Here is a 26,710-nt window from a genome sequence, read left to right as displayed (position 1 = left end):
TAACTCTATAGTAGAGAATCTCAACAAACACTACCCTATCCAGGTGATCAAAGGCAACACTAATGGTGCTAAGTCAAGTTGATGGTATCTTCCCTTGATAGGATGTGATGAGATGGCACCTTCCCTCATAGTTTTTCTCTCAAAAATCCATAACCCCAGTCAAATCATGAGAACATCAGAAAAACTCCAAAAGAGAAAAACTCTACAAAATATCAGATGAGTGCTCCTTAAAACTGCCAAGTTCATCAAAAGAAGATTTGAGAAACTGTCACAGCAAGGGGAGCTTAAAGAGACATGATGATTTAAATTAATGTTAATATCCTTTTTTAAAAAAGATTTTATTTATTTATTCATGAGAGACACACAGAGAGAGAGAGAGAGAGAGAGAGGCAGAGACACAGGCAGAGGGAGAAGCAGGCTCCATGCAGGGAGCCCGACGCAGGATTCGATCCCGGGTTTCCAGGATCAGGCCCTGGGCTGAAGGCGGTGCTAAACCGCTGAGCCACCTGGGCTACGCTAATGTTAATATCCTTGAGTGAAAAAAAAGGAACAGAGCCTCAGAGACTCTAGGATAATATCAATCAGACTAATATAAGTGTCATCAGAATTGCTGAAGAAGAGGAGAAGAAGGTGGAACTAAAGAATTATTTGAAGGTACAAAGACCAGAACTTCTCTAAAATTTGATTAAAACTATACAAATCCCCCCAAATTCAGCAAACCCCAACCTGAAAACCACATAAAGGCAATCATGGTAGAACTGCTGAAAATTTCTGAAAAAAACGAAAAAAAGAGGCACTCTTACAAAAAAAATTTTCAAACAGGCAGAGGAAAAAAAACTCCTGATATATGCAGAGGAACATTAAACCAATACAGCACATATTTTGTCAGAAACAAAGCAAGCCAGAAGACAGAGTGACATATTTAAAGTAATGAACGAGAAAATTTAAAATGCTGCAAGCCTAGAATTCTATACTCAGTAAAAATATCTTTCAACAAATGAAGGCAATAAAGAGACTTTTGACATAAAGGATGAGAAAATTCATCATCAGCAAACTTGCCCTAGAAGAAATACTATAGACATTATGTGGAAGGAAAATGAGACAAGATGGAAATATGGATCTACATTTTTTTTAAAAAAGCACCAGAAGTTGTAAATATTTGCATGAACATAAAATAGTTTTCTCATTTTAAATCTCTTTAAAAGATAACTGCGTCTAAAAAGTAAAATAATATCCATGAATGTGGGAGTTTAACACAAATAGAAGCAAAATGTGGCAAACAGCAGCAGAAAGGATGGAAAAGGGAATTGGAAGGGTACTGTGTAAGATTCTTACAATATATGTAGAGGCACATAGTACTATTTTAAGGTGGAAAATGATTAGTAAAAGATGTATATTGTAAATCCTTGGGCAATCTCTAAAGGGAGATGTATGGTAATTCAACACAGAAGATAAAACTGAATCCTAAAAGAGAATCAGCACAAAAGAAGGCAGGAATGCAGGAAAAAGACAGCAAGTAACAGATCAAAGAATGAAAAACCAAATAGCAACTTGGTAGACTAAAACACAATCAACAATCGGATCAACATATTCAATATAATGGTCCAAACATCCCAGTTAGAATTCAGAGATTGCTGAACTCACAGTCTGTGGGGAGCCAGCGATGGTTCATTTTCTGGGGCAGGGGAAGGAAACCCCTTCCCCTGAGCACACTACCCAAATGAAGGTGAACTCAACAGTAATGGTTACTATTGTGGTTGTTGGTGGTTGCCATTGCTTTTGGTGAATGAGGGCCAGAGAAGCAAGGGTACACACAAGGCAGTAATATGATTGGCTCTCCTCACTCCCTGTCTGCAGCTGCATGTTGGAGAATGGAAGACAGTGAGAAGCCTAAGTAACTGCTTCTACCTCTGGTCCATCCTCCACGAGGCCTTAGGCCCTACCTATCTAAAGAAAAATCAGATAATAGCACTCCTCTGTTTATAAAATTTCTATGACAATAGCTAGCATTTGTTGTGTGTTCCCTGTGCCAGGCACATTATAGGTATCATTTCATTAATTCCATAAAATAGGTGAGGAAACAGAGATTCACAGAAGACAGATGGCTTCTCTTGGGCCACTCAGTAAATGGCAGAGAGACAAACATACCTTACCCTTTGGGTCTTATTGTCACTCAATCGCTTCTTGGAAAGTAGGGGGTTCCTCCATAGACCAGCAAGGAAGACAATCAGAGGGCAATGCACAGAGGTCTTAAAAGAAATGGAAAAGTCTTTGGAGGTCTTTCAGCAAGGGAGTGACTTAGATATGGCTACCATGGAGCAACTGGCTGGGGCCAGCCTGGAGGGGAGGAGGCTTTTGACACCAACCAGGAGAGAGGTGGTGATATTGTGGCCTGGGCAGGAATGAATGGGTGGAGGAGCACATAGATGTCAAGGGTAATGCAATGATAAAATAAGAAAGATTTGGTCATCATATTTGGGGGCTGAGAAACAGGAAGATGTCAAGGATGACTTGTAGGTTTCTGGCTTGGTACCATCCACTCAGAGAGGGGATATCAATGGTGGAATGGGTTTTCTAGTAACCTGAGTTCAGAAATGGACATGCTGAGGTTGAGGCATCTGTGAGGTGTCCAGGAGGAGCTGCCTAGCAAGCTGTAGACATTCAGTGTCTGGAGCCCAAGAAGAAGTCTAATCTGGATATAATGATTTGGAGTCATAAACATAAAGCTATTCCCAAATCTCCCCAGTCAGGTTGGTTCTCAATCCCAAATCTCACAGCATGATTTCTATACAACTATTTTATCCCTTGCATTTAACAATTATTTATTTTTGTGTCTGTCAACTCAATCAGACTGAACTCATCATAGAAGACAGAATCCACAAGAAGCTGAGCTTTAGAGAGGTTTAGCCATCTTCTCAATTTCATGCAGCTTATAAGTAAAGGAGCCCAAACTTGATCTGAATCCCTTTCAATTCAAGTTCCCTGGAGCTGCTGTCTCATGAGTAGGTTTCCATGTATTGTGGCAGCAAAAGCCCTTCTAGAAGGGTCACTGTCTTCACCTAGAGTGTCAACAGGAATGAAATGAGCCACCAAGCTCTATTTTGTGAATGTGTAAAAATAAAACAAAGAAACTATATTTATTGTACACCAATATCTTATTGGACACTATGGACATAATAGCCAATATCTCTACTTCTTATGACACCCTTACTCTAAGGTAGGTATTAGGACCCCTGCTTTACAAATGAGGAGGAGTGACTTGCTCCAAAGTTGTCTGGTTGTCTATCTGATTGCAGAAGCATAGGCTTTCCCCAGCATGTAGTCATGTTTGTCATAGAGAAAGTAAATCAATAGTTAGTCTTTCTCTGTCTATTAACATAGGGAGTTATTATTAGGTTGAAATGCTGTATTTTAAACAGCTTAGGCACCTCCTGATGTTGCTAATAGCCTCTTCAATCAGCCCTCAGCCCGTAATTTTGAGCTATATTTGAGATCCTTGTGTGCAATCTACTTCAACCATGCATGATTCTAGCAGAACTCTGTAGAAGCAGGAAATTATTAGAAAAGCAGATGGATCACCTTTGAGGCATAGAGGACATTGATGTGACAGGCTCATGCCACCATCAAGCACTTTACGGATTCAGATCATCTAATCCTCACAACAAGGGCTTTTCATCACCACTTTGTTGGTAAGGAACACCCGGCTCAGAAAGGCCAGGTGACTTGCCCAGGGACGCACTGCTCTTAAGTGGCAGGATGAAAGCAAGTCATCTTACACTAAAGACCATGCATTTTCCACTCCACTACCCTACATGTGAGAGTCATTGGTCTCTGTCCTCTCTCTGCTCACTGGACCTTCTGATGGGAAAGCTAGCCCCATCGATTCTTCTCTTTTAAACCCGAACTGCTTGCTCATGCATGTCCACCAATGCAGTGACATGGTCATGTGGCAGCTCATTACAGAAGAAGTATAACCCCCAGCAAAGGTCACTGTTCACCACGCTGCATGCACGGTGGTGAGAAAGTACAAAGAAGACTGGCCTTCTGGTTGCCAACAAACAAAATGTCTCATAGCATATAAGAGTTTGAAAGTTAGGAGATCTGGTTTCAAAACCATTTCCCTCCCTTGTAGGTGGTGTGATCACAGGCAAGTTACTTTCACTCTGAGTCTCAACTTCCATGGCTGTCAAATGAGAGTAGTGATGCTCATCTTGCAGCGGTGTTAGTGAGGACTGGAGGGGGTTAAAGGAGTTGGAAGGGCCCAGTGGCAACTCTCATTATTGTAGAGAGTTGTAGCAGTTACTTCATTAGGATCCCTTGTCCTTCCCTTGATGGTGACAAGATTCCCTCCTAAGTCATTTCCTACCCTCAGGAAAGATGCACTACAATTGTATTCTTTGCCTGGCTCTTAGAAAAACTCTTGCAATGTCCCAGTCCAGCCCCAATGAGACATCATTGGCTCAACCACTGCTATCAAAGTGGAAAGGGTTGGAGCAGATAAAAGCACTCTGCAAAACACAAGGACCTGTGTGCAGTTTGTTTGCTGGCAAATGTCCCCACTGGTGGAGTCTGGGAGAAAGGGTGAGGGTTCGTAAAGAGTACAAACCCGATTCTGCTACTTAACTGGCTTTGTGTTCTTGCACCCATCACCTTCTTAAGCCTTTGGATTTCCTCATTTATAAAAGGAGGAAAAAACTCTAATTTGAGTTGGAGATCAAACACCCTAGTTTCTGGCCCCTGGAATGATAGAGGGTCAATCTCTGTTGAACACAATAACGTGCAGCCCAAACAGAAGTAATTAAAATAAAGGGTTCCTACATAAAGCAAAACCAAATGCCATCTTAAGAGCTCTGTGTAAAATGCATTTATTTTCCAAAGTTCCCTTGATAAAAATAGGATACGTAACAAACACAAAATGCAAGAACAAAGGGCCTCACTTCGACACACAGCCCATACGCAGCCAGATGTTGCAGGAGTATGAACCATGGGTTAGGGTTGCCCTCCAGACCCGCAGAGATGAGACTGAAGGCAACAAGGGTTCAAGGCTGGTCCTGATGCTGAGGAGAGTGGACTCTCTGGAAATTCATGAGATCAGATGAAACTGAGTCCTTGAGAATCGTAGGTGTCTGCGTCTTCTCCACGTGCAACTTATATCTACTCATTATACACTATAAACACACACACACGTGGGCGAGAGAAAAATATCTATCTTCAGACTCCCTGGAGCTTTCCTTGGGACTAGTCCATGCCCAAGGCCCAAGTGGCCTTTTTAGCATTCAGAAAGTTCTTCTTCTTTCTCCTGGGAGGAACATGCAATGAGATCTCTGGTTCCTTTGGATTTCTGAATATGAAGAGCTTCTCGCCTGTGTTTAATAAATCAATGGTTTCTGCCCCTACAATGGGCACAGCAGCTGGTTCTCCGATGGACTCCAGGGACAGGTGTGGCCAGCTTCCTATTCCAGGCAATATCACTCTCTCTCTGAGAGGGGTACATGTCTTCTTTAATATACTAAGAAAGAAGAGAAGATCAGATGTGACATTTTTGGCAACTGACCCTCCTGAGTATCCTAATGGGAGCCTTACAGGAGAATCCATTTTGGGTCCTTAGCTCTCAATCAGGTGTCATTTTAATGAAAGATTTTTTCCCTGTGGTCGTCAGATTGCCCCTAAAATTAGCTGAAGCCTACAGCAAGTGGTGTCTACAGACCACTCTTCCTGACTTGTGACTTAAATGTGCAGTTTTGCAAACCTGTTGTCATCATGTTGTTAGCTTGAAATAGGCTCTGGTCAGAGTAGGTACACCATGGAAACTGGTAAATGCTACAAATCAGACCATTTCTGTCTCTCTCCCCACCAACCAATGCTCAACATTTACCAGGACATCATTGCCTGTGAACCTCATACCAAAAAAGCAGGCTGATGAGATCTGATTACAAAGCATGAGTTAGAAGTCAGGCAAACTGAAACAGAAGAGCAACACTCTTGGGGGATGTCCCATAAAAGGATTGCTGGACTCCTGTCCATGAGTGGTCCAGCCCTAAATCCCTGGATGCTCTTGGTCATGGCCAGGACTACTTCTAAGAGCCATATACAACCTAAAAGCCACAGGGTTCTCTGTGTCCAATCTGGGCATGATGAGGTCATGTCAGTGGGGGTCACCTCCTGGAAGTCCCGACGGGATCACTGGTCCTTCTGGGGCAAGATGTGGCAGATGGGGCACCACCATCTCCTGCTCTTGCAGCTGGTCTGAATCTGAGCAAGGATTCCATTGCAGCTCTGTGTGATTCAGAGTCTCCTCTTCCTGCATCACTGCACAGTGCCTCCAGGCAGGGTAAAGGCTAGCAGGGTGAGCCAGGGGAGTGGGGCCAGTTCTCCTTCTCACCTGCTCACTCGGCTCACAATCTGCGAGTGCCGTCGCTCCCCCAGCCTGGGGGAACTGATATCTGCTCCTCCGTGGAGGACTTTACAATTTATACAGCTCGAAATTAATTTTCTTGGTTTGGGCTCAGAATCCTGATCTAATTTCTTTGGGACTAAATTCTGACATCCAGACTATTATCGATGGCTCCAGGATTTTTAACACGGACAATTCACGAAGCGTGGCCTCAGCACCTTTACCTTAGCTGAGAATTTATGGAAGGGGCAGGATTCAGGTTACACGCCTCGCTTGGACATGGATTGCTTCCAGAGCACACAGTGGATATTATCACTTCCTACCCTGTTATGAACCTACCTGACCTCACTTTTCCTCCAAAGCTTTTCCAGTGGGAAACACTGGACGCACTTGGTCGACCATGTGTAGCAATCTAAAACCATCCTGGCCTTAGCTCTCTTTGACCTCCAGCTGTGCAAAAACCACAGCTAAAAGAGAAAGGTGCTCGATGGAGTGGAAAGATTACTGGCCTGGAAGTCTAAGGAAAGAAAGGGGTTCGTTCGTCAGATGGTCCCAAATCCCATGGCCGCCATTTCCCAGCTGCAGGCTTGGCGCCTCTTCCTGTGACCTACCGGAGCTGGAGTGTCAGCATCCCTACTTTCTGAAAGGTTGGGAGACTCAGGGCAGTAGATGCCAAATGACTTTGTAAACTATAAACTCCAAATAGAGATACAGATTTACTCTCCCTCTAATGACATCCCTTTTGAAAACAGCCACTAATTAAAATAAATAAAGTGCTAACAAATGATCAAGAATATTCTCCCACTGACAGCAAGAGGCCTATCTTCAGCTCCTAAACTAAGTCCACTGTGAGTAAAGACTGCGGTCTGTCAGGAAGGAATGTGGAGATGCCAGCAGTCACCCTCCCCCAGGTTCCTGGGCCTCTCGCCTCCCGTCCCACTCCCAGGCAGCCAGGCTGACCCTCTTGCCCGGACCACCTGAGCAGGTGCTCAGCATTACCTCTCCTTCCTCTCTCGGGCCCAGAGCATTTTTTCCAGTCCTCTGCTTATCAGTTCTCCTCGCAGTCGGCTTTCCAGGGCTTGCCACCAGGCTTGGTGCTTCCTGAAGGCAAGAAGGGAGGCTCTTGTATTTCCTAGAATAGACTCTTCCTGAAAAGCACGATGGCACTCCATCCCTCAACACGACCTTGGGCTGACAGGAAGAACTCGTTTTCATGGTCTCTCACTCGAGGCACACTGACTGAGCACCTGCTCTGATCAAGACACAGTCTCTGCCCCCAACGGGTTCCCAGTCCAGGGGTCAAAGCCGGGAAACAGGTGACATCAGTCAAGCAGCAGAAGGCTGCCTGCTAGAGGTGGGACACTTGAGGTGAGTCTTGCCTCCCCACAGCAGGGGACCCAGAGCACGTATGGTGGAATGCACCCTGTGTGTTAACTTACGGACTTTCCACCACCCTCCACCCCCAGTGTATGCTCCATGCAGCAGGACTTTGTCTCTTATTCTCTCCCACACACTACTGTCTGTAACAGTGGACATGCAAGAAGCTCAGCAGGGTTTTATGAATATATTAAGAAAGTTGGAATGGCACAGCAGAAGCTTGGAAGGTGGGCTAGGCCGGGAACCCCAATGCTACGTGAAGGACCATGATTCTCTGCTATTGGGGAAGGACACTGCAGTGTCACATAAGGGAGTCAGGGGCTCAGGTCAGTTCAGTAAAGGACAGTGTGGAACCCAGAGTCCTGTCTGTGCTGTGCTCATTCCACACCCTTGCTTCCCGCCTCTCCTTATAAAGAGCCTTTGCTGACCAAATTCACACCTGGAACCTGCTCCCAAAGGAACGTATCTATGCAGCATTATCTATAATTGAGGAAAAAAATGAATCCAAACCAAACGTCCAGTTAGAGGGCACAAGCTGCATACACTAGGCTACACACCTCTGGGGAATGTCACATGGTTGTTAATAATAATACCTATGAAGGGGTTTCAATAACGGTGAAAAGTATGAATTTTAAATTAATAAAACAGCTGAGAATATGGCCTAAATGGCGTGATAATTATTGCATAGGAAGACATCTGCCCATGAACAAGAGTCAGAAGGAAATAAGCAAACTCGCCTGTGCTGTAAAGTTCTGAGGAGCAGGACACAAGGTTGCATCTGCCGGGATTACTACACACGCAGAGACACTCACACATATTTCACACACTCGCATACACTGAACACACTCATAAAGCCCAGTAAGGAAACACCTTCTGGACAAAGAATTGTAAAAAAAATGATCACAGCCCTTTTCTCCAGGTAACAGAACCAGGACATTTCTTTTTCTTCTTTTTCTTTGTATGTACTTTTTACACTTCCTCTAACGTGTGTGTACAGCATTCGTGGCTGGGGAAACATTTTCTTAAGATGCTACTTGAAAAATAAACTGGTGGGGATCCCTGGGTGGCGCAGCGGTTTGGCGCCTGCCTTTGGCCCAGGGCGCGATCCTGGAGACCCGGGATCGAATTCCATGTCGGGCTCCCGGAGCATGGAGCCTGATTCTCCTTCTGCCTGTGTATCTGCCTCTCTCTCTCTCTCTCTCTCTCTCTCTCTCTCTCTCTCTGTGTGTGACTATCATAAATAAATAAAAATTTAAAAAAATATATTAAAAAAAAGAAAAAGAAACTGGTGATGAAGATAAAAGATTGGACAAAATACTCAGGCCTCCCATGACATATCAAGGGTTCATGGCCACCAGTGTGGACGTCCTCTGCTCCCAGAGCCATAAAGTGACGGCCAGGGGAGGTGCGTGTGCCCGGGGCCCACAGGCGTCCTGCTTCGTCCCTGCGTGTGTTCCCCTCATGGAATCTCACTCAAGTGCTCCAATGCAGCCCGGATGCCGCACTCACCTCCTCCTGGCCAGGTCGGCCTGCTCCCCGCCTCCGTCGTTCTCCACCGTGTGGTCAGGATGCTTCTGGGTGCCCGGATTGAGCGCCACCAGGAGCTCAGACTGCAAGGTGGTGGGCAGAGCCACGCTCAGGAGCCGGCGCAGCGTGGCCCCTGGCACCATCGCCAGCCTGGACAGGTACGATGCCAGTCTCAGCTCCTAGAGGGGTGACGGGGAAGCTCATGACCTCACTGCCCTGACCTTGATGAACAACCCGTTTAAATGGATGACAGTCTTAGGACGTTTTGTCCATGGAGAGAACTATCTTAGCATCTTGGTCTTGAAAACACGTCCCCAAATTCACAGAACTGTCAAGAAGAAATCTACTTGGTCAGCAACCCTGGCAAACCGTGACACACCAGAAACCTTCATCCATCCTCCCAACTGCTCCCAACTCATGCAGGATGGCCGCATCTCTGGCCTGCAGTGGGGTGAGCTGGTGACACTTCTCTCCTGCTCATGCACCCTGACGCAGCGTGGCTCAGAGCAAACAGCACAGGATCAGGAAAGAACTGGAATGTCCCCAAACCAGCAGATGGTTGAAGAAGCTGTGTGCTGGGCACACCTGGATGGATGCCACGTGAAAAGAGCCTGTATCCTCAAGTCCCTCCTATAAGATTTCATGTGTCTTTCTTTCCAGAACTGACAAAATGTGGACATGGAGAAGAGTGTAGTGGTTGCCGGGGGTGAAGGATGGGAGAGGGGTGGGTGCACCTGAAAAGGGGTGGCACGAGGCGGGTCTCTGTGCCGATGGAATGGTTCTGTATCTCGATTGTGGAACTGATTACGTGAATTGACACAGAACTTATACACACATTTTGTAATATGTAACCACGGGGGGAAACTGAGTGAAACATGGGGTGGGGTACTGGAACTCTCTACACTAGCTTCAACTTTATGTGAATTTAAAATTGTTTCAAAAGAAAAAGTTAAAGGCGGGGGACTGTCTAGGTTCTGCACTCGGGAAACCCTGGGCTGGCCTCCAGCCCCACTGCACAGAACGGACCCTGTGTGTCCTGGGGCAACCCCCTTCTTTCTCTTTGTGCTCGGGCTTCCTTATTTGTAAACTGGGGTAACTGTAACCCCTCCAGCAGATGTTTCTGTGAGGTCAGAAGGACCTGCCAAGTGGAGAACCATTCGCACCCCATGGAGATCCAGACAGCAGCTCCAAGCAACATGCTTTTCTTCCCCTGCAGTCTGGGGGATGAAAGTCTGAAGTCACTTCCACTGAGCTCAAGTCAACAGAGCTCGTTCCTGCTCAGGCTCAGGGGACAATGCATCTTCCTGTCTCTTTCAGCTTCAGCTGCCACCTGCCTGCCTTGGCTCATGGCCCTTCCTGCATCTTCAAAGCGTGTCCCTCCAACTTCTGCTTTTGTCGCCATCACACGGCCCTCCCTCCTGTGCCTGCTGCTGCCTCCCTAATACCAGGACCCTTTTTCTCCTTCCTGTGTGGATTTCTACTCTTTGTGGGTTTTTGGCGTATTTCATCCTTATCTGTTTTTTGTTGTTGTTGTTGCTGTTAGTCTTTTTGTTTGTTTTTTGTTTTTTACAGATTTTATTTATTTGACAGAGAGAAAGAGAGAGAGTACAAGCAGGGGGAGCGGCAGGCAAAGGGAGAGGGAGAAGCAGGCTCCCCACTAAGCAGGAAGCCTGACAGGGGCCTCGATCCCAGGACCCTGAAATCATGACCTGAGCTGAAGGCAGGTGCTTAACGAACTGAGCTGCCCAGGTGCCCCCTTGTCTTTGTTTTTAAGAAATGTTGCCTATTTTAAGGAATTTAAGCAATGTGATAAAGCACAAAGGTTAATGTTAAAATAATTATCCCAAATGCCATTATCCAGAAGTGATTATCAGTAACATTAGGCAAGCACTGTTCCAAGCATCTTTCTAGACATATACGTGGATGATGGATGGATGGATAGGGGATGGGGGATGAGGGAATGGATGAGTGGATGAATGGATGGGTAAGTGGATGGATAGATGGACAGAACTACAAAAATGAGATCATAATGCACACAAAATACAATTCCATTTATGTATGTATTTTCTTGATTGCCTACTCTCCACACTAGAATATCAGCTCCTGAGGGCATGACATTATCTCTTGTGTTTACTGCTGAAATCCCAGTGGCCAAGACAGCCCCTGTTGCTTACTTTGAAGCATGGTGAGTATTTATTCACGAACAAAGCCTCTTTAGAGGATGTCAGGGTCTTTGAAGTCAAGGGGACTCGAAGTCACACCTTATGTGGTTAAGACAGTATTCCACTTTGTCTACAAACGGCCACAGTCATGCTGGAAACCTCTCGGGGGTAAAGAGAGGAGTTCAGTGAGGAATATGGATGGGGTCCCGGGCTCACCACTGCACGGGGAAGCTTCCTGATGCGCTGGGTCAGTGCCATTCATTTCTTAAGCACCCCTTTCCCATTTTAGTCATGAAGCAACAAGGAAGTCTCTTGCTTTAAAAGGAATGTGCAGTAGCATGAAATGGAATGGCTACAGCATTTAAATAGAGCAAAAGCTGATTTCAGTGGCTAGCTTTGTTTGTAGTGGAACCTCCTGTGTGTTAAACTTGTGCCAGAGAAGAGAAGCATGTCTGGATACCTGGTGAGTCTCAGAAAAGAAGCTGACCAGGGCGGTTACTACTGTCACCATTGCCACCGCTGTGCCTGACAGGAACATCTCCTGCCTGCTGGCCTGGGGCCAGGTGCTTGTCATAAATCCACTCAGCCATCCCCAGGTCCTGTTGCCACCCCGCCCGTGCTACAGGTGAGGACACGTGCACTCTGAGGAACAGGTGACATGACATGTGCTGATGAGGGCTGACCCACAACATGGCTAACGGGTCCTCACCTGGCTGTACAGGGTCGCAAAGGTGTCGAACTCCATGTTCTCCAGCAAATCTTCGAGCACAATGCCATGGTCTCGCTCCTCCCTCCAACTAGCATGCAGACAAAATCTAGGTGAGTCCACTTTAATTACAACATGACCTTAGAAGACCATGTAGTTATTTAAATAACAATCACAAAGGAAGAAGTTTTGTGGCAGCTGTATGGAGACTTTTCTGTACCTTTGCTGGGCCAGCTGTGGTCCTAGTTGGAAAACATTGGTATCAGTAGTCATGCTCAAGAAGACCAAGACCATGTGCCTCATGTGGAAGCAGACCCGGAACCACGTTCCCAGCTTGGTCCTGGCTCTGGCCACAGAGGCTTGGGGGTGCCTTTCCACATGAGGGTTCCCCTCAGGCTCTCTGACTTCCACATGGGAGGATCTGCCTACCTGGTCCCTTAGCTGATGGAGGTGGCACTGTGGGTGATACACCCTGCACTCTTGTTAGCTAACACAACCCCAAATTTATGTCAGAAGCTTTTTTCATGAGTGATCTCCTCCATAAAGCATAAGGCAGACGAGGGTGTCCTATACCCGAAAATCCTGGTGTAAACCAGGTCCTCGTCTCCAAGGGCCGGGCCTTACCCTCTGATCACATACATCCAGCCTCTCCTACGATTAGTTCAGTGGAACAGAACTGCACTTTGATATTGTGTTTCTAGGAAAGCATAACCAAATACATTAAAATAACCCGTAACCTCGCCACCCAGAAGTCACATCTGTTACAACTGGGTCTCAGCACAAACAAATTAGTTTGTGCGCATGTGTTTTAAAAAATGGAATCACACTATGTCTCTAGTTTGTACCCCGTCCTTCCCACATCAACATTATAGTCACAGTGGAACACCATAAAGCTGTTAAAAAGTACATTTGCCAAGAGTTCTTAATGTCTTGGGCAAAGGCTAATTGTTTTTTTTTTTTATAAATTAATTTTTATTGGTGTTCAATTTACCAACATACAGAATAACACCCAGTGCTCATCCCGTCAAGTGTCCCCCTCCGTGCCCGTCACCCATTCACCCCCACCCCCCGCCCTCCTCCCCTTCCACCACCCCTAGTTCATTTCCCAGAGTTAGAAGTCTTTATGTTCTGTGTCCCTTTCTGATATCTCCCACACATTTATTCTCCCTTCCCTTATATTCCCCTTCACTATTATTCATATTCCCCAAATAAGTGAGAACATACACTGTTTGTCCTTCTCCGATTGACTTACTTCACTCAGCATAATACCCTCCAGTTCCATCCACGTTGAAGCAAATGGTGGGTATTTGTTGTTTCTAATGGCTGAGTAATATTCCATTGTATACATAAACCACATCTTCTTTATCCATTCATCTTTCGATGGGCACCGAGGCTCCTTCCACAGTTTGGCTATTGTGGACATGGCTGCTAGAAACATCGGGGTGCAGGTGCCCCGGCGTTTCATTGCATCTGAATCTTCGGGGTAAATCCCTAACAGTGCAATTGCTGGGTCGTAGGGCAGGTCTATTTTTAATTCTTTGAGGAACCTCCACACAGTTTTCCAGAGTGGCTGCACCAGTTCACATTCCCACCAACAGTGTAAGAGGGTTCCCTTTTCTCCGCATCCTCTCCAACATTTGTTGTTTCCTGCCTTGTTAATTTTCCCCATTCTCACTGGTGTGAGGTGGTATCTCATTGTGGTTTTGATTTGTATTTCCCTGATGGCAAGTGATGCAGAGCATTTTCTCATGTGCATGTTGGCCATGTCTATGTCTTCCTCTGTGAGATTTCTCTTCATGTCTTTTGCCCATTTCATGATTGGATTGTTTGTTTCTTTGGTGTTGAGTTTAATAAGTTCTTTATAGATTTTGGAAACTAGCCCTTTATCTGATATGTTATTTGCAAATATCTTCTCCCATTCTGTAGGTTGTCTTTGAGTTTTGTTGACTGTATCCTTTGCTGTGCAAAAGCTTCTTATCTTGATGAAGTCCCAATAGTTCATTTTTGCTTTTGTTTCTTTTGTTTTCGTGGATGTATCTTGCAAGAAGTTACTGTGGCCAAGTTCAAAAAGGGTGTTGCCTGTGTTCTCCTCTAGGATTTTGATGGAGTCTTGTCTCACATTTAAATCTTTCATCCATTTTGAGTTTATCTTTGTGTATGGTGCAAGAGAGTGGTCTAGTTTCATTCTTCTGCATGTGGATGACCAATTTTCCCAGCACCATTTATTGAAGAGACTGTCTTTCTTCCAGTGGATCGTCTTTCCTCCTTTGTCGAATATTAGTTGACCATAAAGTTCAGGGTCCATTTCTGGATTCTCTATTCTGTTCCATTGGTCTATGTGTCTGTTTTTGTGCCAGTACCACACTGTCTTGATGACCACAGCTTTGTAGTACAACCTGAAATCTGGCATTGTGATGCCCCCAGCTATGGTTTTCTTTTTTAAAATTCCCCTGGCTATTCGGGGTCTTTTCTGATTCCACACAAATCTTAAAATAATTTGTTCTAAGTCTCTGAAAAAAGTCCATGGTATTTTGATAGGGATTGCATTGAACGTGTAAATTGCCCTGGGTAGCATTGACATTTTCACAATATTAATTCTGCCAATCCATGAGCATGGAATATTTTTCCATCTCTTTGTGTCTTCCTCAATTTCTTTCAGAAGTGTTCTATAGTTTTTAGGGTATAGATCCTTTACCTCTTTGGTTAGGTTTATTCCTAGGTATCTTATGCTTTTGGGTGCAATTGTAAATGGGATTGACTCCTTAATTTCTCTTTCTTCAGTCTCATTGTTAGTGTATAGGAATGCCATTGATTTCTGGGCATTGATTTTGTATCCTGCCACGCTACCAAATTGCTGTATGAGTTCTAGCAATCTTGGGGTGGAGGCTTTTGGGTTTTCTATGTAGAGTATCATGTCATCGGCGAAGAGGGAGAGTTTGACTTCTTCTTTGCCAATTTGAATGCCTTTAATGTCTTTTTGTTGTCTGATTGCTGAGGCTAGGACTTCCAATACTATGTTGAATAGCAGTGGTGAGAGTGGACATCCCTGTCTGGTTCCTGATCTTAGGGGAAAGGCTCCCAGTGCTTCCCCATTGAGAATGATATTTGCTGTGGGCTTTTCGTAGATGGCTTTTAAGATATCGAGGAAAGTTCCCTCTATCCCTACACTCTGAAGAGTTTTAATCAGGAATGGATGCTGTATTTTGTCAAATGCTTTCTCTGCATCTAATGAGAGGATCATATGGTTCTTGGTTTTTCTCTTGCTGATATGATGAATCACATTGATTGTTTTACGAGTGTTGAACCAGCCTTGCGTCCCGGGGATAAATCCTACTTGGTCATGGTGAATAATTTTCTTAATGTGTTGTTGGATCCTATTGGCTAGTATCTTGTTGAGAATTTTTGCATCCATGTTCATCAGGGATATTGGTCTGTAATTCTCCTTTTTGGTGGGGTCTTTGTCTGGTTTTGGAATTAAGGTGATGCTGGCCTCATAGAATGAGTTTGGAAGTACTCCATCTCTTTCTATCTTTCCAAACAGCTTTAGTAGAATAGGTATGATTTCTTCTTTAAACGTTTGATAGAATTCCCCTGGGAAGCCATCTGGCCCTGGACTCTTGTGTCTTGGGAGGTTTTTGATGACTGCTTCAATTTCCTCCCTGGTTATTGGCCTGTTCAGGTTTTCTATTTCTTCCTGCTCCAGTTTTGGTAGTTTGTGGCTTTCCAGGAATGCGTCCATTTCTTCTAGATTGCCTAATTTATTGGCGTAGAGCTGTTCATAATATGTTTTTAAAATCGTTTGTATTTCCTTAGTGTTGGTAGTGATCTCTCCTTTCTCATTCATGATTTTATTAATTTGAGTCTTCTCTCTCTTCTTTTTAATAAGGTTGGCTAATGGTTTATCTATCTTATTAATTCTTTCAAAGAACCAACTCCTGGTTCTATTGATCTGTTCCACAGTTCTTCTGGTCTCAAATTCGTTGAGTTCTGCTCGAATTTTAATTAACTCTCTTCTTCTGCTGGGCGTCGGGTCGATTTGCTGCTTCTTCTCTAGCTCCTTTATGTGTAAGGTTAGCTTTTGTATTTGAGTTCTTTCCAGTTTTTGAATGGATGCTTGTATTGCGATGTATTTCCCCCTCAGGACTGCTTTTGCTGCATCCCAAAGATTTTGAACAGTTGTATCTTCATTCTCATTAGTTTCCATGAATCTTTTTAATTCTTCCTTAATTTCCTGGTTGACCCTTTTATCTTTTAGCAGGATGGTCCTTAACCTCCACGTGTTTGAGGTCCTTCCAAACTTCTTCTTGTGATTGAGTTCTAATTTCAAGGCGTTATGGTCTGAGAATATGCAGGGGACGATCCCAATCTTTTGGTATCGGTTCAGACCCGATTTGTGACCCAGTATGTGGTCTATTCTGGAAAAAGTTCCATGTGCACTTGAGAAGAATGTGTATTCAGTTGAGTTTGGATGTAAAGTTCTGTAGATATCTGTGAAATCTATCTGGTCCAGTGTATCATTTAAAGCTCTCGTTTCTTTGGAGATGTTGTGTTTAGAAGACCTATCAAGGGTAGAGAGAGCTAGATTGAAGTCACCAAGTATAAGTGTATTATTATCTAAGTATTTCTTTACTTTGGTTAATAATTCGTTTAAGTATTTGGCAGCTCCCACATTCGGGGCATATATATTGAGGATTGTTAAGTCCTCTTGTTGGATAGATCCTTTAAGTATGATATAGTGTCCCTCTTCGTCTCTCACTACTGTCTTCGGAGTGAATTTTAGTTTATCTGATACAAGGATGGCTACCCCTGCTTTCTTTTGAGAACCATTTGAATGGTAAATGGTTCTCCAACCTTTTATTTTCAGGTTGTAGGTGTCCTTCTGTCTAAAATGAGTCTCTTGTAGACAGCAAATAGATGGGTCCTGCTTTTTTATCCAGTCTGAAACCCTGCGCCTTTTGATGGGGTCATTAAGCCCGTTCACGTTCAGAGTTACTATTGACAGATATGAGTTTAGTGTCATCATGATATCTATTTAGTCCTTGTTTTTGTGGATTGTTCCACTGAACTTCTTCTTAAAGGGGAATTTTAAGAGTCCCCCTTAAAATTTCTTGCAGAGCTGGTTTGGAGGTCACATATTCTTTCAGTTCCTGCCTGTCTTGGAAGCTCTTTATCTCTCCTTCCATTTTGAATGAGAGCCTTGCTGGATAAAGTATTCTTGGTTGCATGTTCTTCTCATTTAGGACCCTGAATATATCCTGCCAGCCCTTTCTGGCCTGCCAGGTCTCTGTGGAGAGGTCTGCTGTTACCCTAATATTCCTCCCCATGAAAGTCAGGGACTTCTTGTCTCTTGCTGCTTTAAGGATCTTCTCTTTATCTTTGGAATTTGCAAGCTTCACTATTAGATGTCGAGGTGTTGAACGGTTTTTATTGATTTTAGGGGGGGATCTCTCTATTTCCTGGATCTGAATGCCTGTTTCCCTTCCCAGATTGGGAAAGTTTTCAGCTAGGATTTGTTCAAATACATATTCTGGCCCTCTGGCCCTTTCGGCGCCCTCGGGAACCCCAATTAAACGTAGATTTTTCTTCCTTAGAGTGTCATTTATTTCCCTTAATCTGTCTTCATGGTTCTTTAATTGTTTATCTCTTTTTTCCTCAGTTTCCCTCTTTGCCATTAACTTGTCTTCTATGTCACTCACTCGTTCTTCCACCTCGTTAACCCTCGTCGTTAGGACTTCTAGTTTGGATTGCATCTCATTCAGTTGATTTTTAATTTCTGCCTGATTGGATCTAAATTCTGCAGTCATGAAGTCTCGTGAGTCCTTAATGCTTTTTTCTAGAGCCACCAGTAGCTGTATAATGGTGCTTCTGAATTGGCTTTCTGACATTGAATTGTAATCCAGATTTTGTAGCTCTGTGGGAGAGAGGGCTGTTTCTGATTCTTTCTTTTGAGGTGAGGTTTTCCTTCTAGTCATTTTGCTCAGTGCGGAGTGGCCAAAAACAAGTTGTATTGGGAGAATGAGAGAAAGAGAGAGAAGGAAAGAAAAGAGAAAAAGAAAAAAGAAAAAGAAAAGAAAAAGGAAAGAAGAGAAGAAAAAGGGAAAGAAAAAGAAAGAAAGGTAAAAAAAAAAGGGGGTGGGGGAAGCAATCAGAAATCAAAAAGAAAAGAAAAAAGAAAAGAAAAAAAAAACACGGGGGAGTATTTCTGTAGAGTTTAAGTCCCTTGACTTCCCCTGGAACTGGTCCGTCCAGCTGGTCTTCTGGGGGAGGGGCCTGTTGCGCTGATTTTCAGGTGTTAGCACTTGGGGGAGCTGCTCTGCCCCTGCCTGCTGCAGGGCTCAGCGGGGGTTGTTTACCCCGTGAGGTCTCAGGAGGATCAGCGGCAGTTGCTATGGCAACTCTGGAAGCCTGGATTCAGCCTCCGCAGGAACTACGGGGCTCGGGGCTCTCGGTTCTCCGTCCGCAGGGCCTGGAGGCTCCGGGGCGGGGCCGCTGATCTGCTCAGCTCGGGGCAGGAGCGTCCTTGCTGTCCTGGGCCCTCCCGGCCTCTGCCTGTCCCGGGGGGAGGCCGGATCCTGGGCTGTGTCCCGGCGCCCTGTGCTCCCGGGCCTGTGTTGTTGGATTTGCGCTCCCGCCCCGCAGCTCCCTCCCTGGAGCCGCTCCCGAGCCCCTCCGAACTGCTCCGGTGCGCGCTGCAGCCCTTAGGGAGCTCGGCGCACTCTCCTGCGCTCGCAGGTGTCTGTTAGTGTCCCCGGGAGCCCGAGGGCATCCCCGCCCTCCTGGGTCCTGCTCCAACTCCCTGCGAGCCCCTTTCCGCCCGCCCGGGAAGGTTGGTGCAGCTCCTGCTCCTCCGGGACGGGGCTCTCCTGTCCTGGGGACACTCGCCCCGGCCTCAGCCCGGCTCCTCCGGGGCCCCTCCCCCTCGGAGGCCTTTTGTTCCTTTATTTCTTTTTCCCCGTCTTCCTACCTTGATAGAAGCGTGAACTCCTCTCACTGTAGCATTCCAGCTGGTCTCTCTTTAAATCTCAGGCCGAATTCGTAGATTTTCAGGATGGTTTGAAGGTTATCTAGGTAATTTGTTGGGGACAGGTGATTTGGGGACCCTACTCCTCCGCCATCTTGCCCCTCCTCCAACAGAAAGAATATTTAAATAAAAAGAGAAGAGTCTACCATGTTGTTGGAAAAAATAGAGACCTGATAGAAGCGCGAACTCTTCTCACTGGAGCGTTCCAGGTGGTCTCTCTTTACATCTCAGGCCGAATTCGTAGGTTTTCAGGATGATTTGAAGGTTATCCAGGTAATTTTTTGGGGACAGGTGATTTGGGGACCCTACTCTTCCGCCATCTTGCCCTCCTCAAGGCTAATTGTTAATTAAGAAGAATGCAAAGAACAGCCCTAACAGAAGGTAAGGGCTCTGTCTTGTTTTCTAATTTTATAAAAGCAGGATATGAACTGTTACATTCAAGGTGAGATCTGAGTGAGGCCGGTATTCACTGCATCACACCCCTGTCTGGATAAAGTGCTGTGATTATGTGCGATGCTGGCACCAGGTAAGGCTGGGTGAGGGTGGGGCATGGAATTTCCCTGCACTATTTCTGCAACTTCTTATGAGTCTACAATTATTTGAAAATAAAAAGTTTAAAAAATATGTTCAGCAAAAACCTCAATGATACCAAAAAGAAAATAAATCAAGGCAGGGGTGATGTCAGGGAAGAAGAACATCCCCTCCTAAGTCAGCAGCTGGTGTCTAGGCACTGGGAGGACACCTCAGCCAGCAGGGTGACAGCCGGGGGGCCGGGTCCAGATGAGCCAAGAGGCCAGGTGCCCCCAGGCCTGCAGGGGACCGATACCATACTGTGCCACCACTGGGCAATGGGCTCACCTCTGCTGGTGGCGCTCCAGTAGCTTCCGGCCCTGGCTCAGGGCTTGCTGCAGGACAGCAGACATCTGCCTTTCAGAACCCGTGTCCTCGGGCTCGCCCAGAAGCCCGGGCCCATCGCCAGCCCACTGCTGCCGGCTTGTCAGAGCCCGCTGTAGCTGAGACGCCTCCTGGTGGGCCAGCTTGTCTTCCAGCTTCCTCTCCAGCTCCTGGAGCTCCTGCACACAGAAGGGCAAGGGGTCCACAGATTAAATCAGAGCTCCTGGGCCTGGCATGATCTGTTCTTGCTCACCTCCCCGCTCTAGACGGGCCGAACAGCACAAGGAGGCCACACGAGGACCTCTCACACCTCCCTGCCTTTGCACACACTGCTCCTGCCACCTACAGGGCCCTCCTCTGGTTGCCTGGCCAGTTCTGAGTCTCCTTTCAAGCCCTCAAGGACATCCTCAGTGAGGGGTTCCTCGGGTCCCTGGGACGACACGACACCCACTCCAAAGGTGCCCGCTCGCTTTCCCCTGTCTGTGCCCATTAAAGGCGGAAAGTCTGTGGTCCCTCACACTTCCTATATTGGGGCTTTTATTCACAATGGGATGGTACTTAGGGGAGTGAGTGAGGCTTTGGGGAGGCAAATGAGTTTAGATGAGGTGCCGAAGGTGGAGCCCCAGGATAGGATCAGCATCCTTGTAAGACTGGAAAAGAGACACCTGAGCCCCGGCTCTCTGCCATGTGAGGATTCAACAGGGAAGTGGCCATCTGAAGCCAGGAAAGAAGCTCTCAGCAATGAATGATCAAGGCTGGTACCTTGATCTTGGATTTCCAGCCTCCAGACCTCTGAGAGAAACGTCTGTTGTTTCAGCCCCCCAGGCTCTGGTGTTTGTTATGGAAGCCCAAGCAGGCTGAGACTACCCCATCTCTGTACTGTCTAAAGTCGCCGTACCTTTCTGTTACAGTGTGAGCTCCGGGGGGCAGGGCTGGATCTCCAGCTCACTGTCTGCAGCGCTCAGCACCATGCCTGGAAGCTGGCACCTGTCATCGCTGATGTACAGGACATCAGCACACATTTATCCACCTGGTGGGAAGCCTGTGCCGGAGCACAACAACCAGGGTGGACACCGATGGGACCCACAGCATGCTGGGTGCCCTTCTAAGTGTTCACATATATTAATCTCATGGAGTCCTTGAAACCACCCTATGGAATACATACTCTTATTTCCCCCACTACAGAGGAGGAGATTAAGGCAAAAGAGTTAAAGTAATTTTCTGTCTCATGCAGCTCTTAAGTGGTAGAGCCAGAGCTTGAGGCCAGGCCAGGTCACACTACACTGTCTCTTGTTGGCGAAGGAGAAGAAAGCTGCATTCTTAGGCCACCAGAGTCAGATAATCTGGCTACAGGATTCTGTCCACAGCTGGCTCAGGTTTAAGGAGAGACGGGGGCTGGAAGGTCCCAAGCCTCATAGAATGTAGACACAGACAGGCCAGGACTCTAAGTGGGGGTGGAAGGTGAAGCTGGGACTCAGTCCAGGGGCTTCAGATGGGCTCCAGAGAGGACGGTGGTCCATCATCCTCCTAAAATAAGTGCAAAAGAGCCTGCCGTTCTGAGCGGAGCCATCTAACACACTGAAGTTTCCAATTACGGCCATCCATCTCCTTGCAGCATCCCAAATGTAAACATAACCAAACACAGAGCTTCTAACAGCGCTAATGAGTTTCTGACAGCATGTGCTGTCAGCATGCCTGGAGCCTGCTCGTGGACCAGGCTCTCACTGATCCCACACTCACGCTGGCCAGCCCCAGCCACGGTGTGGGGAACGAAGGCCAGAACCCACAGCTGCCAGTGTCTCCAAAGCAGGAGGAGAGCACAGAGAGTGTCACACTTGTTTTCCAAGACTTGGTGAGCCGTGACTGGGAACAGAAGTGAAATGGGAATGTGTCCTGCAGGTTGTAGCTGCTGATGGCACATCCTTCCAGAGGCCAGCCTGTCCCCCAAATTCCTTCCGCACCCTGACAACCACCTGCCACTTTGCACAACTGGAATCCAAGGCCTGGTTCTGGAACTATCTTCCTTAATACCTGTTCTCCTCCCTAGAGTTTAACTGCTGAGGGTGGAGAGCCAGGGACTGCAGCTGGCCTGTTTACCCTTCTGCCTAGCAGGGACCACAGGGCCTGGCTCGCAGAAGAAAGAACAGTCATGGTCAGCAGCAGCATCTCAATTATTCCTAATAATAATAATGTCAGCTAGCATGTACTGTCAGACTCGATCCAGCACAAAGGAGAAATGTGTTATTATGGGACACCTGGGTGGTTTAGCAGTTAAGCATCTGCCTTCGGCCCAGGGCGTGATCCTGGAGTCCTGGGATTGAGTCTCACATTAGGCTCCCTGCAGGGAGCCTGCTTCTTCCTCTGCCTGTGTCTCTGCCTCTCTCTCTGTGTCTCTCATGAATAAATAAATAAAATCTTTAAAAAAACCCAAATGTGTTATTATGCAATAATATAGATAAGGTGGCTAAGGCATAGAGAGTATTGGTCAATCTCCTGAAGTCACAGAACAGCACAAGTGCCATGAGTGAGGAGGGATTTCAGGTTTCTCGGGCTCTGGGCCCCATGCCTCGGCTCTGTTGTCTCTGGCAAGCACTCTGTAGGTATCAGTTGAATGAATGGTTAGACAGATAGACAATGAGATGAAAGACAGATTGACAGCTCCAGGCCTTTTATTGGGCAGAAGGGGTCAGGGGTGAATGAGATGCAGCCCCTGGACTCTGGGAACTCACAGTCTAGTGTGGATGACAGCTGTGCAGTTACAGTGACAGTAACAGCCACCATCTGCTGTTGCAGAGATTTGGGAGGGACAGGATGTAAACATGAAGCTGAAAGAGACCAACTCTGCCCGAGGGAATCATGGAGGGCTTCACAGAGGAGGCAACATTTGGCTTGACTCAGACTATGGATATGAGCTTGCAAAGGGGTCAAACAGAAGCCAAGCCCATTCAGAGGAATGGGAGTAATTCAGAGGAATGAATTCAGAGCCTGAATGGAATGGATGCTCAAGTGTGCGGAGCAGCAAAGGTCCAGGTTGAAATGCGGGGTCCCTCCGACAGTAGTGAAGGCAGAGATTTGAAATCTAGAGTAGAGGCAGGCTGAGGTTGTCAATGATCATTTCTGTTTTTCAGAGACATCTCAGGCCACAGTGTAGAGGGGACCAGAGTAGGCGGAGGGATGCAGGTGGAAACACATGTGAGGACAGGAGCCAGGCTTTGCGGGAGAAGGTGCAAGCCCTGCTTTCCAGCTGCGGGAGCTTGGGGCAATGCTGTAACCTTCCTGAGCCTCATTCCTGCATCTATAGAATGGGTATAGAAGCATCATGGGCTTGACAGAAGGTTCAAACACTTCTCATGATGCTCTGGACTTACGGAGAGCCCGATTCACATGAGCAAATTACTGTTAGTGTTATTTTTCTTTTTCATGTCTAGATTTGTCCTAGCAGTGAAGCTGGGCACCAAAGTCAGAATCAACAGACTGGGTGATTAGCAGCAAGTGGGCAGAATCAACAGACTGGGTGATTAGCAGCAAGTGGGCAGTAAGCCAGAGGAAGAACAGAGGAAGACACCGGGTTCAGGCTTGGAACAGTGGATCTAGAGCAATCGAACTATGGTGCAGATATAGTGGGTATGGTTGGTCTGGGGTCCCAGGATCTGTTAGGGGGAAGTCCATCCTCTGCAGATTTGCCCATCATGCCTCATGGTCCCGTGATTCAACTGTGCCTTGCCTATGTTCCCATCTCACAAGATGCGTTGGAATCTTTTATCCAAGGTGGTGCCCTTGATATAGTTCTCTTCCAAGTCCTTCCTTCCAAAGGATTTCATTTCATGGTTTTTTAATTCCTCTGAATGTTTAACAGCTTAAGAGCCCATTCACAATGGGAAAGCAGTTTTCACGGAATGATCAAATTGTGGAATGAAAGTCTAGTATCTGGAGCAAAACAACAGGTTTGTCTTCCCTTCAAATGCAAATCAAGAAAACCCTGGCATCTTCACGTTCACTGCCTTTCCACCAGCTGGATAATACATCATGTGACTTATGAGCAGTTGCTTCCATTTCAGGACACATAACTCTTCCAAACACATTCAAGAAGATGGAAACTTTGATGTTACGCAAAAAGGCCGTGAGATGAAACTGAAAATGTAAGCGTCATACTACCCAATGACTAGAGAAGTCAGGGCAGTCTCAAGGTGTCTCAGGGCTGAGCTGAGCGGTTGCCCAGGGCACTCAGGGGGCAGCAGGTGAAATGTGAGCTGAAGGCCACAGGCTCCTAGTGTCTACTCTGCACCTAATCAATACACAACCTTGACTTGTCCCTCCTCTGTAGGCCTCACATCCTTCACCTGTAATTTGGGGCCATGCATACCCCTGCACCCATCATCTCTCTCATTCTTGCTGGGATTTTGGGTAAATACCCAGTGTTGGTTTCCTCCTGACATGAATTTGCTAAGAAATTTTTATCTTAGGTGGGTGTTGAACTTGACAAAATACTTATTCTGTTATACCGAAATGATCATATAAGTTTTTTTCTTTTCTCCTTTAATCCGTTAACCTGGCAAACTTTGTAAATGGATATTTTAAAGTTCAACCAACCTTATATTTCTGGGAAAAACTCAACCTGGCCATGCTGTGCTAATTATTTTATGGATGGCTGGATTAGGTTAGTGGTATTTTGTTTACAAGTTGTATGTCTATGCTCACAAGTAAGGGTGAACTAGAATTGTTCTTATACTACTCCTGTCTGGTTTTCATGTCAGGGTTGTCTAAGCTTCATAAAATGAGGAATATTCCCTATTTTTCTAACATCAGAAATAATTTGTATATGAGATTGGAAAAATTTGTTGGAGCTCACCTATAAAACTATCAGGGTTGGTGCCTTTTTGTGTCAGATTTCCTGACTACTGAATCAATTTCTTTTATGGTAATAAGGCTTTCTACTTGAGTCCATTTTGACAAATTTTCTAGGAAACTTTCCATTTCCTTTCAGTTTTCAAATTCATCTACACGAAATTATTCACAGAGTTTTATTTTCTAAAACTCTATTGCATGTATAGTTAATGATGCTTTTTATTATTTATTAACGCCATATCTCTTTTTCAAATGGTCACTCATATCAGAGCTTTGTGTATTTTATTAGCCTTTTTTCAGAAAATTCAAATTTTCACATTACTGATCCTTTCTGTCATAGTTTGGTTGGTTTTGGGTAGGTTTTTTTCTTATTTTACTTATGTGATCTTCCTTCCTTCTTTCCAGATTTATTTCTCATCATTCTCCTCTAGTTTTTCATATGATCTTAATCATAAGCCTTTCGCCTTTCTTTTTAAATATAAGTTTAGAGCATTAATTTCCCTTAGAGCTAAAAAACTACTTCGGCAAAATTCCACAAATTTTAATATGTTGTATTTATATTATTTTTCTGTTCTACATTAAAAAAAATTTCCATTATCATTTCTTTGACTAATGAATTATTCAGAAGTAAGTTTTAAAACTTTCCAAGCATGGACTGTGAGTAATAATCTTTTCTTAAATGGATTTAAACTTAATTTTCTTTTTCAAAAATTTTCAAATAATATTGTATAACTTAATTGTAACAGTTCCAATGTGTGCACAAGAATAATATGTATTTGTTAATTGCTGGCTGTAAGATTCTGTGGACATACATTAAATACAGGTTGACTGGTTAATCAACTCATTGGTATCTTCACATGTCTTATCTGATCAACCACAGAAAAGGGGTGTGCTGCAATCTCCCACTGCAGTGACAGATTTACCAACTTCTCCCTGCTGTTTTGTCAATTGCTTTTCGTTATTTTGAGTCTTTTATCACATACATGCAAGTTTAGAATCACTCTGCTGTGCTCGTGAATGAAAACTCTAAAGTCATTTCGGTATTACCTTTAATTTTTAAAATAATTTCATAAATCATTATTTTATATTCTATGCTGATCATCTGAGCATCTAACATCTTTAGAGATTTCAGTCTGTTGGGTCTTTATTTATTTATTTTTTGGTTTCTCCCACATATACATCATTTTGTCTTGCTTATGTGTTTGGGGACTTCTAATTTTAACTGAGAACTTATATTTGGCTGGAATTAATCTGTGAAAATCTGGAGATGCCCAGATGGAAAATATTTCCCTCTGGAGAGGATTTGTTTTTGCTCTGGCCAAGCACTAGAGTAGTCAGCCATCCCAGAACCATTGTAATTTAATTTATTGCTTTGGGAGATTTCCTGACTGGAGAGCTGAAGTACTTTTGGATTCCTTCAAACCAGCAGAAGCCTTTGAAAACAAATTCACAGGGGAGAGTCCCCTCCCCTTTCCCCCTCCCCCCACCCCCAGCCCTGGGGAATGGACAGGTCTTCCCAAGAAGGGTGACTCCTTTGACAGCAGGTGGCTTTCTCCTCCCACCCCCTCACTGGGGGTTTTACCTCCTCAGGACACCCCAGCCTCATATCCTATCCCCCCAGATGAACCCCAAATCCCTGGGTTGCAGATCTCAGTTCTTGCCCTGGGATTGGAGCCTTTGGATTGGCCTTCCCTGGGATATCCTTGGCCTCTGGTAATTTTCCACATTCTTTTGTGCACTAACAAAGCATTGCGATGTATGTTTATTTTTACTTATCCACCATC

At 45.4% G+C, this 26,710-nt stretch overlaps 1 protein-coding gene across 3 annotated transcripts in view; it reads right to left on the bottom strand.

The window, feature by feature from the left end:
- Positions 1-4,841: 4,841 nt before the first annotated feature.
- EVC2 (EvC ciliary complex subunit 2) overlaps positions 4,842-26,710 on the bottom strand; it is a 136,998-nt gene continuing 115,129 nt past the window's right edge. For all 3 annotated transcript variants that reach the window (XM_055326573.1, XM_055326572.1, XM_055326574.1), the window contains 5 exons: positions 20,046-20,260; positions 12,170-12,257; positions 9,281-9,477; positions 7,394-7,495; positions 4,842-5,509 (listed from right to left, as the gene is read on the bottom strand). In XM_055326573.1, coding sequence (XP_055182548.1) covers positions 5,239-5,509; positions 7,394-7,495; positions 9,281-9,477; positions 12,170-12,257; positions 20,046-20,260 — 873 coding nt within the window. In that variant the 3' untranslated portion in view covers positions 4,842-5,238. The remainder of the gene's footprint in view (positions 5,510-7,393; positions 7,496-9,280; positions 9,478-12,169; positions 12,258-20,045; positions 20,261-26,710) is intronic.

Source organism: Nyctereutes procyonoides, unplaced genomic scaffold (assembly GCF_905146905.1).
Source record: "Nyctereutes procyonoides isolate TBG_1078 unplaced genomic scaffold, NYPRO_anot_genome, whole genome shotgun sequence".
Lineage (NCBI taxonomy): Eukaryota > Metazoa > Chordata > Mammalia > Carnivora > Canidae > Nyctereutes > Nyctereutes procyonoides.
Note: the sequence above shows the minus strand (reverse complement) of the source record. Positions and strands in the feature narration are given on the sequence as shown.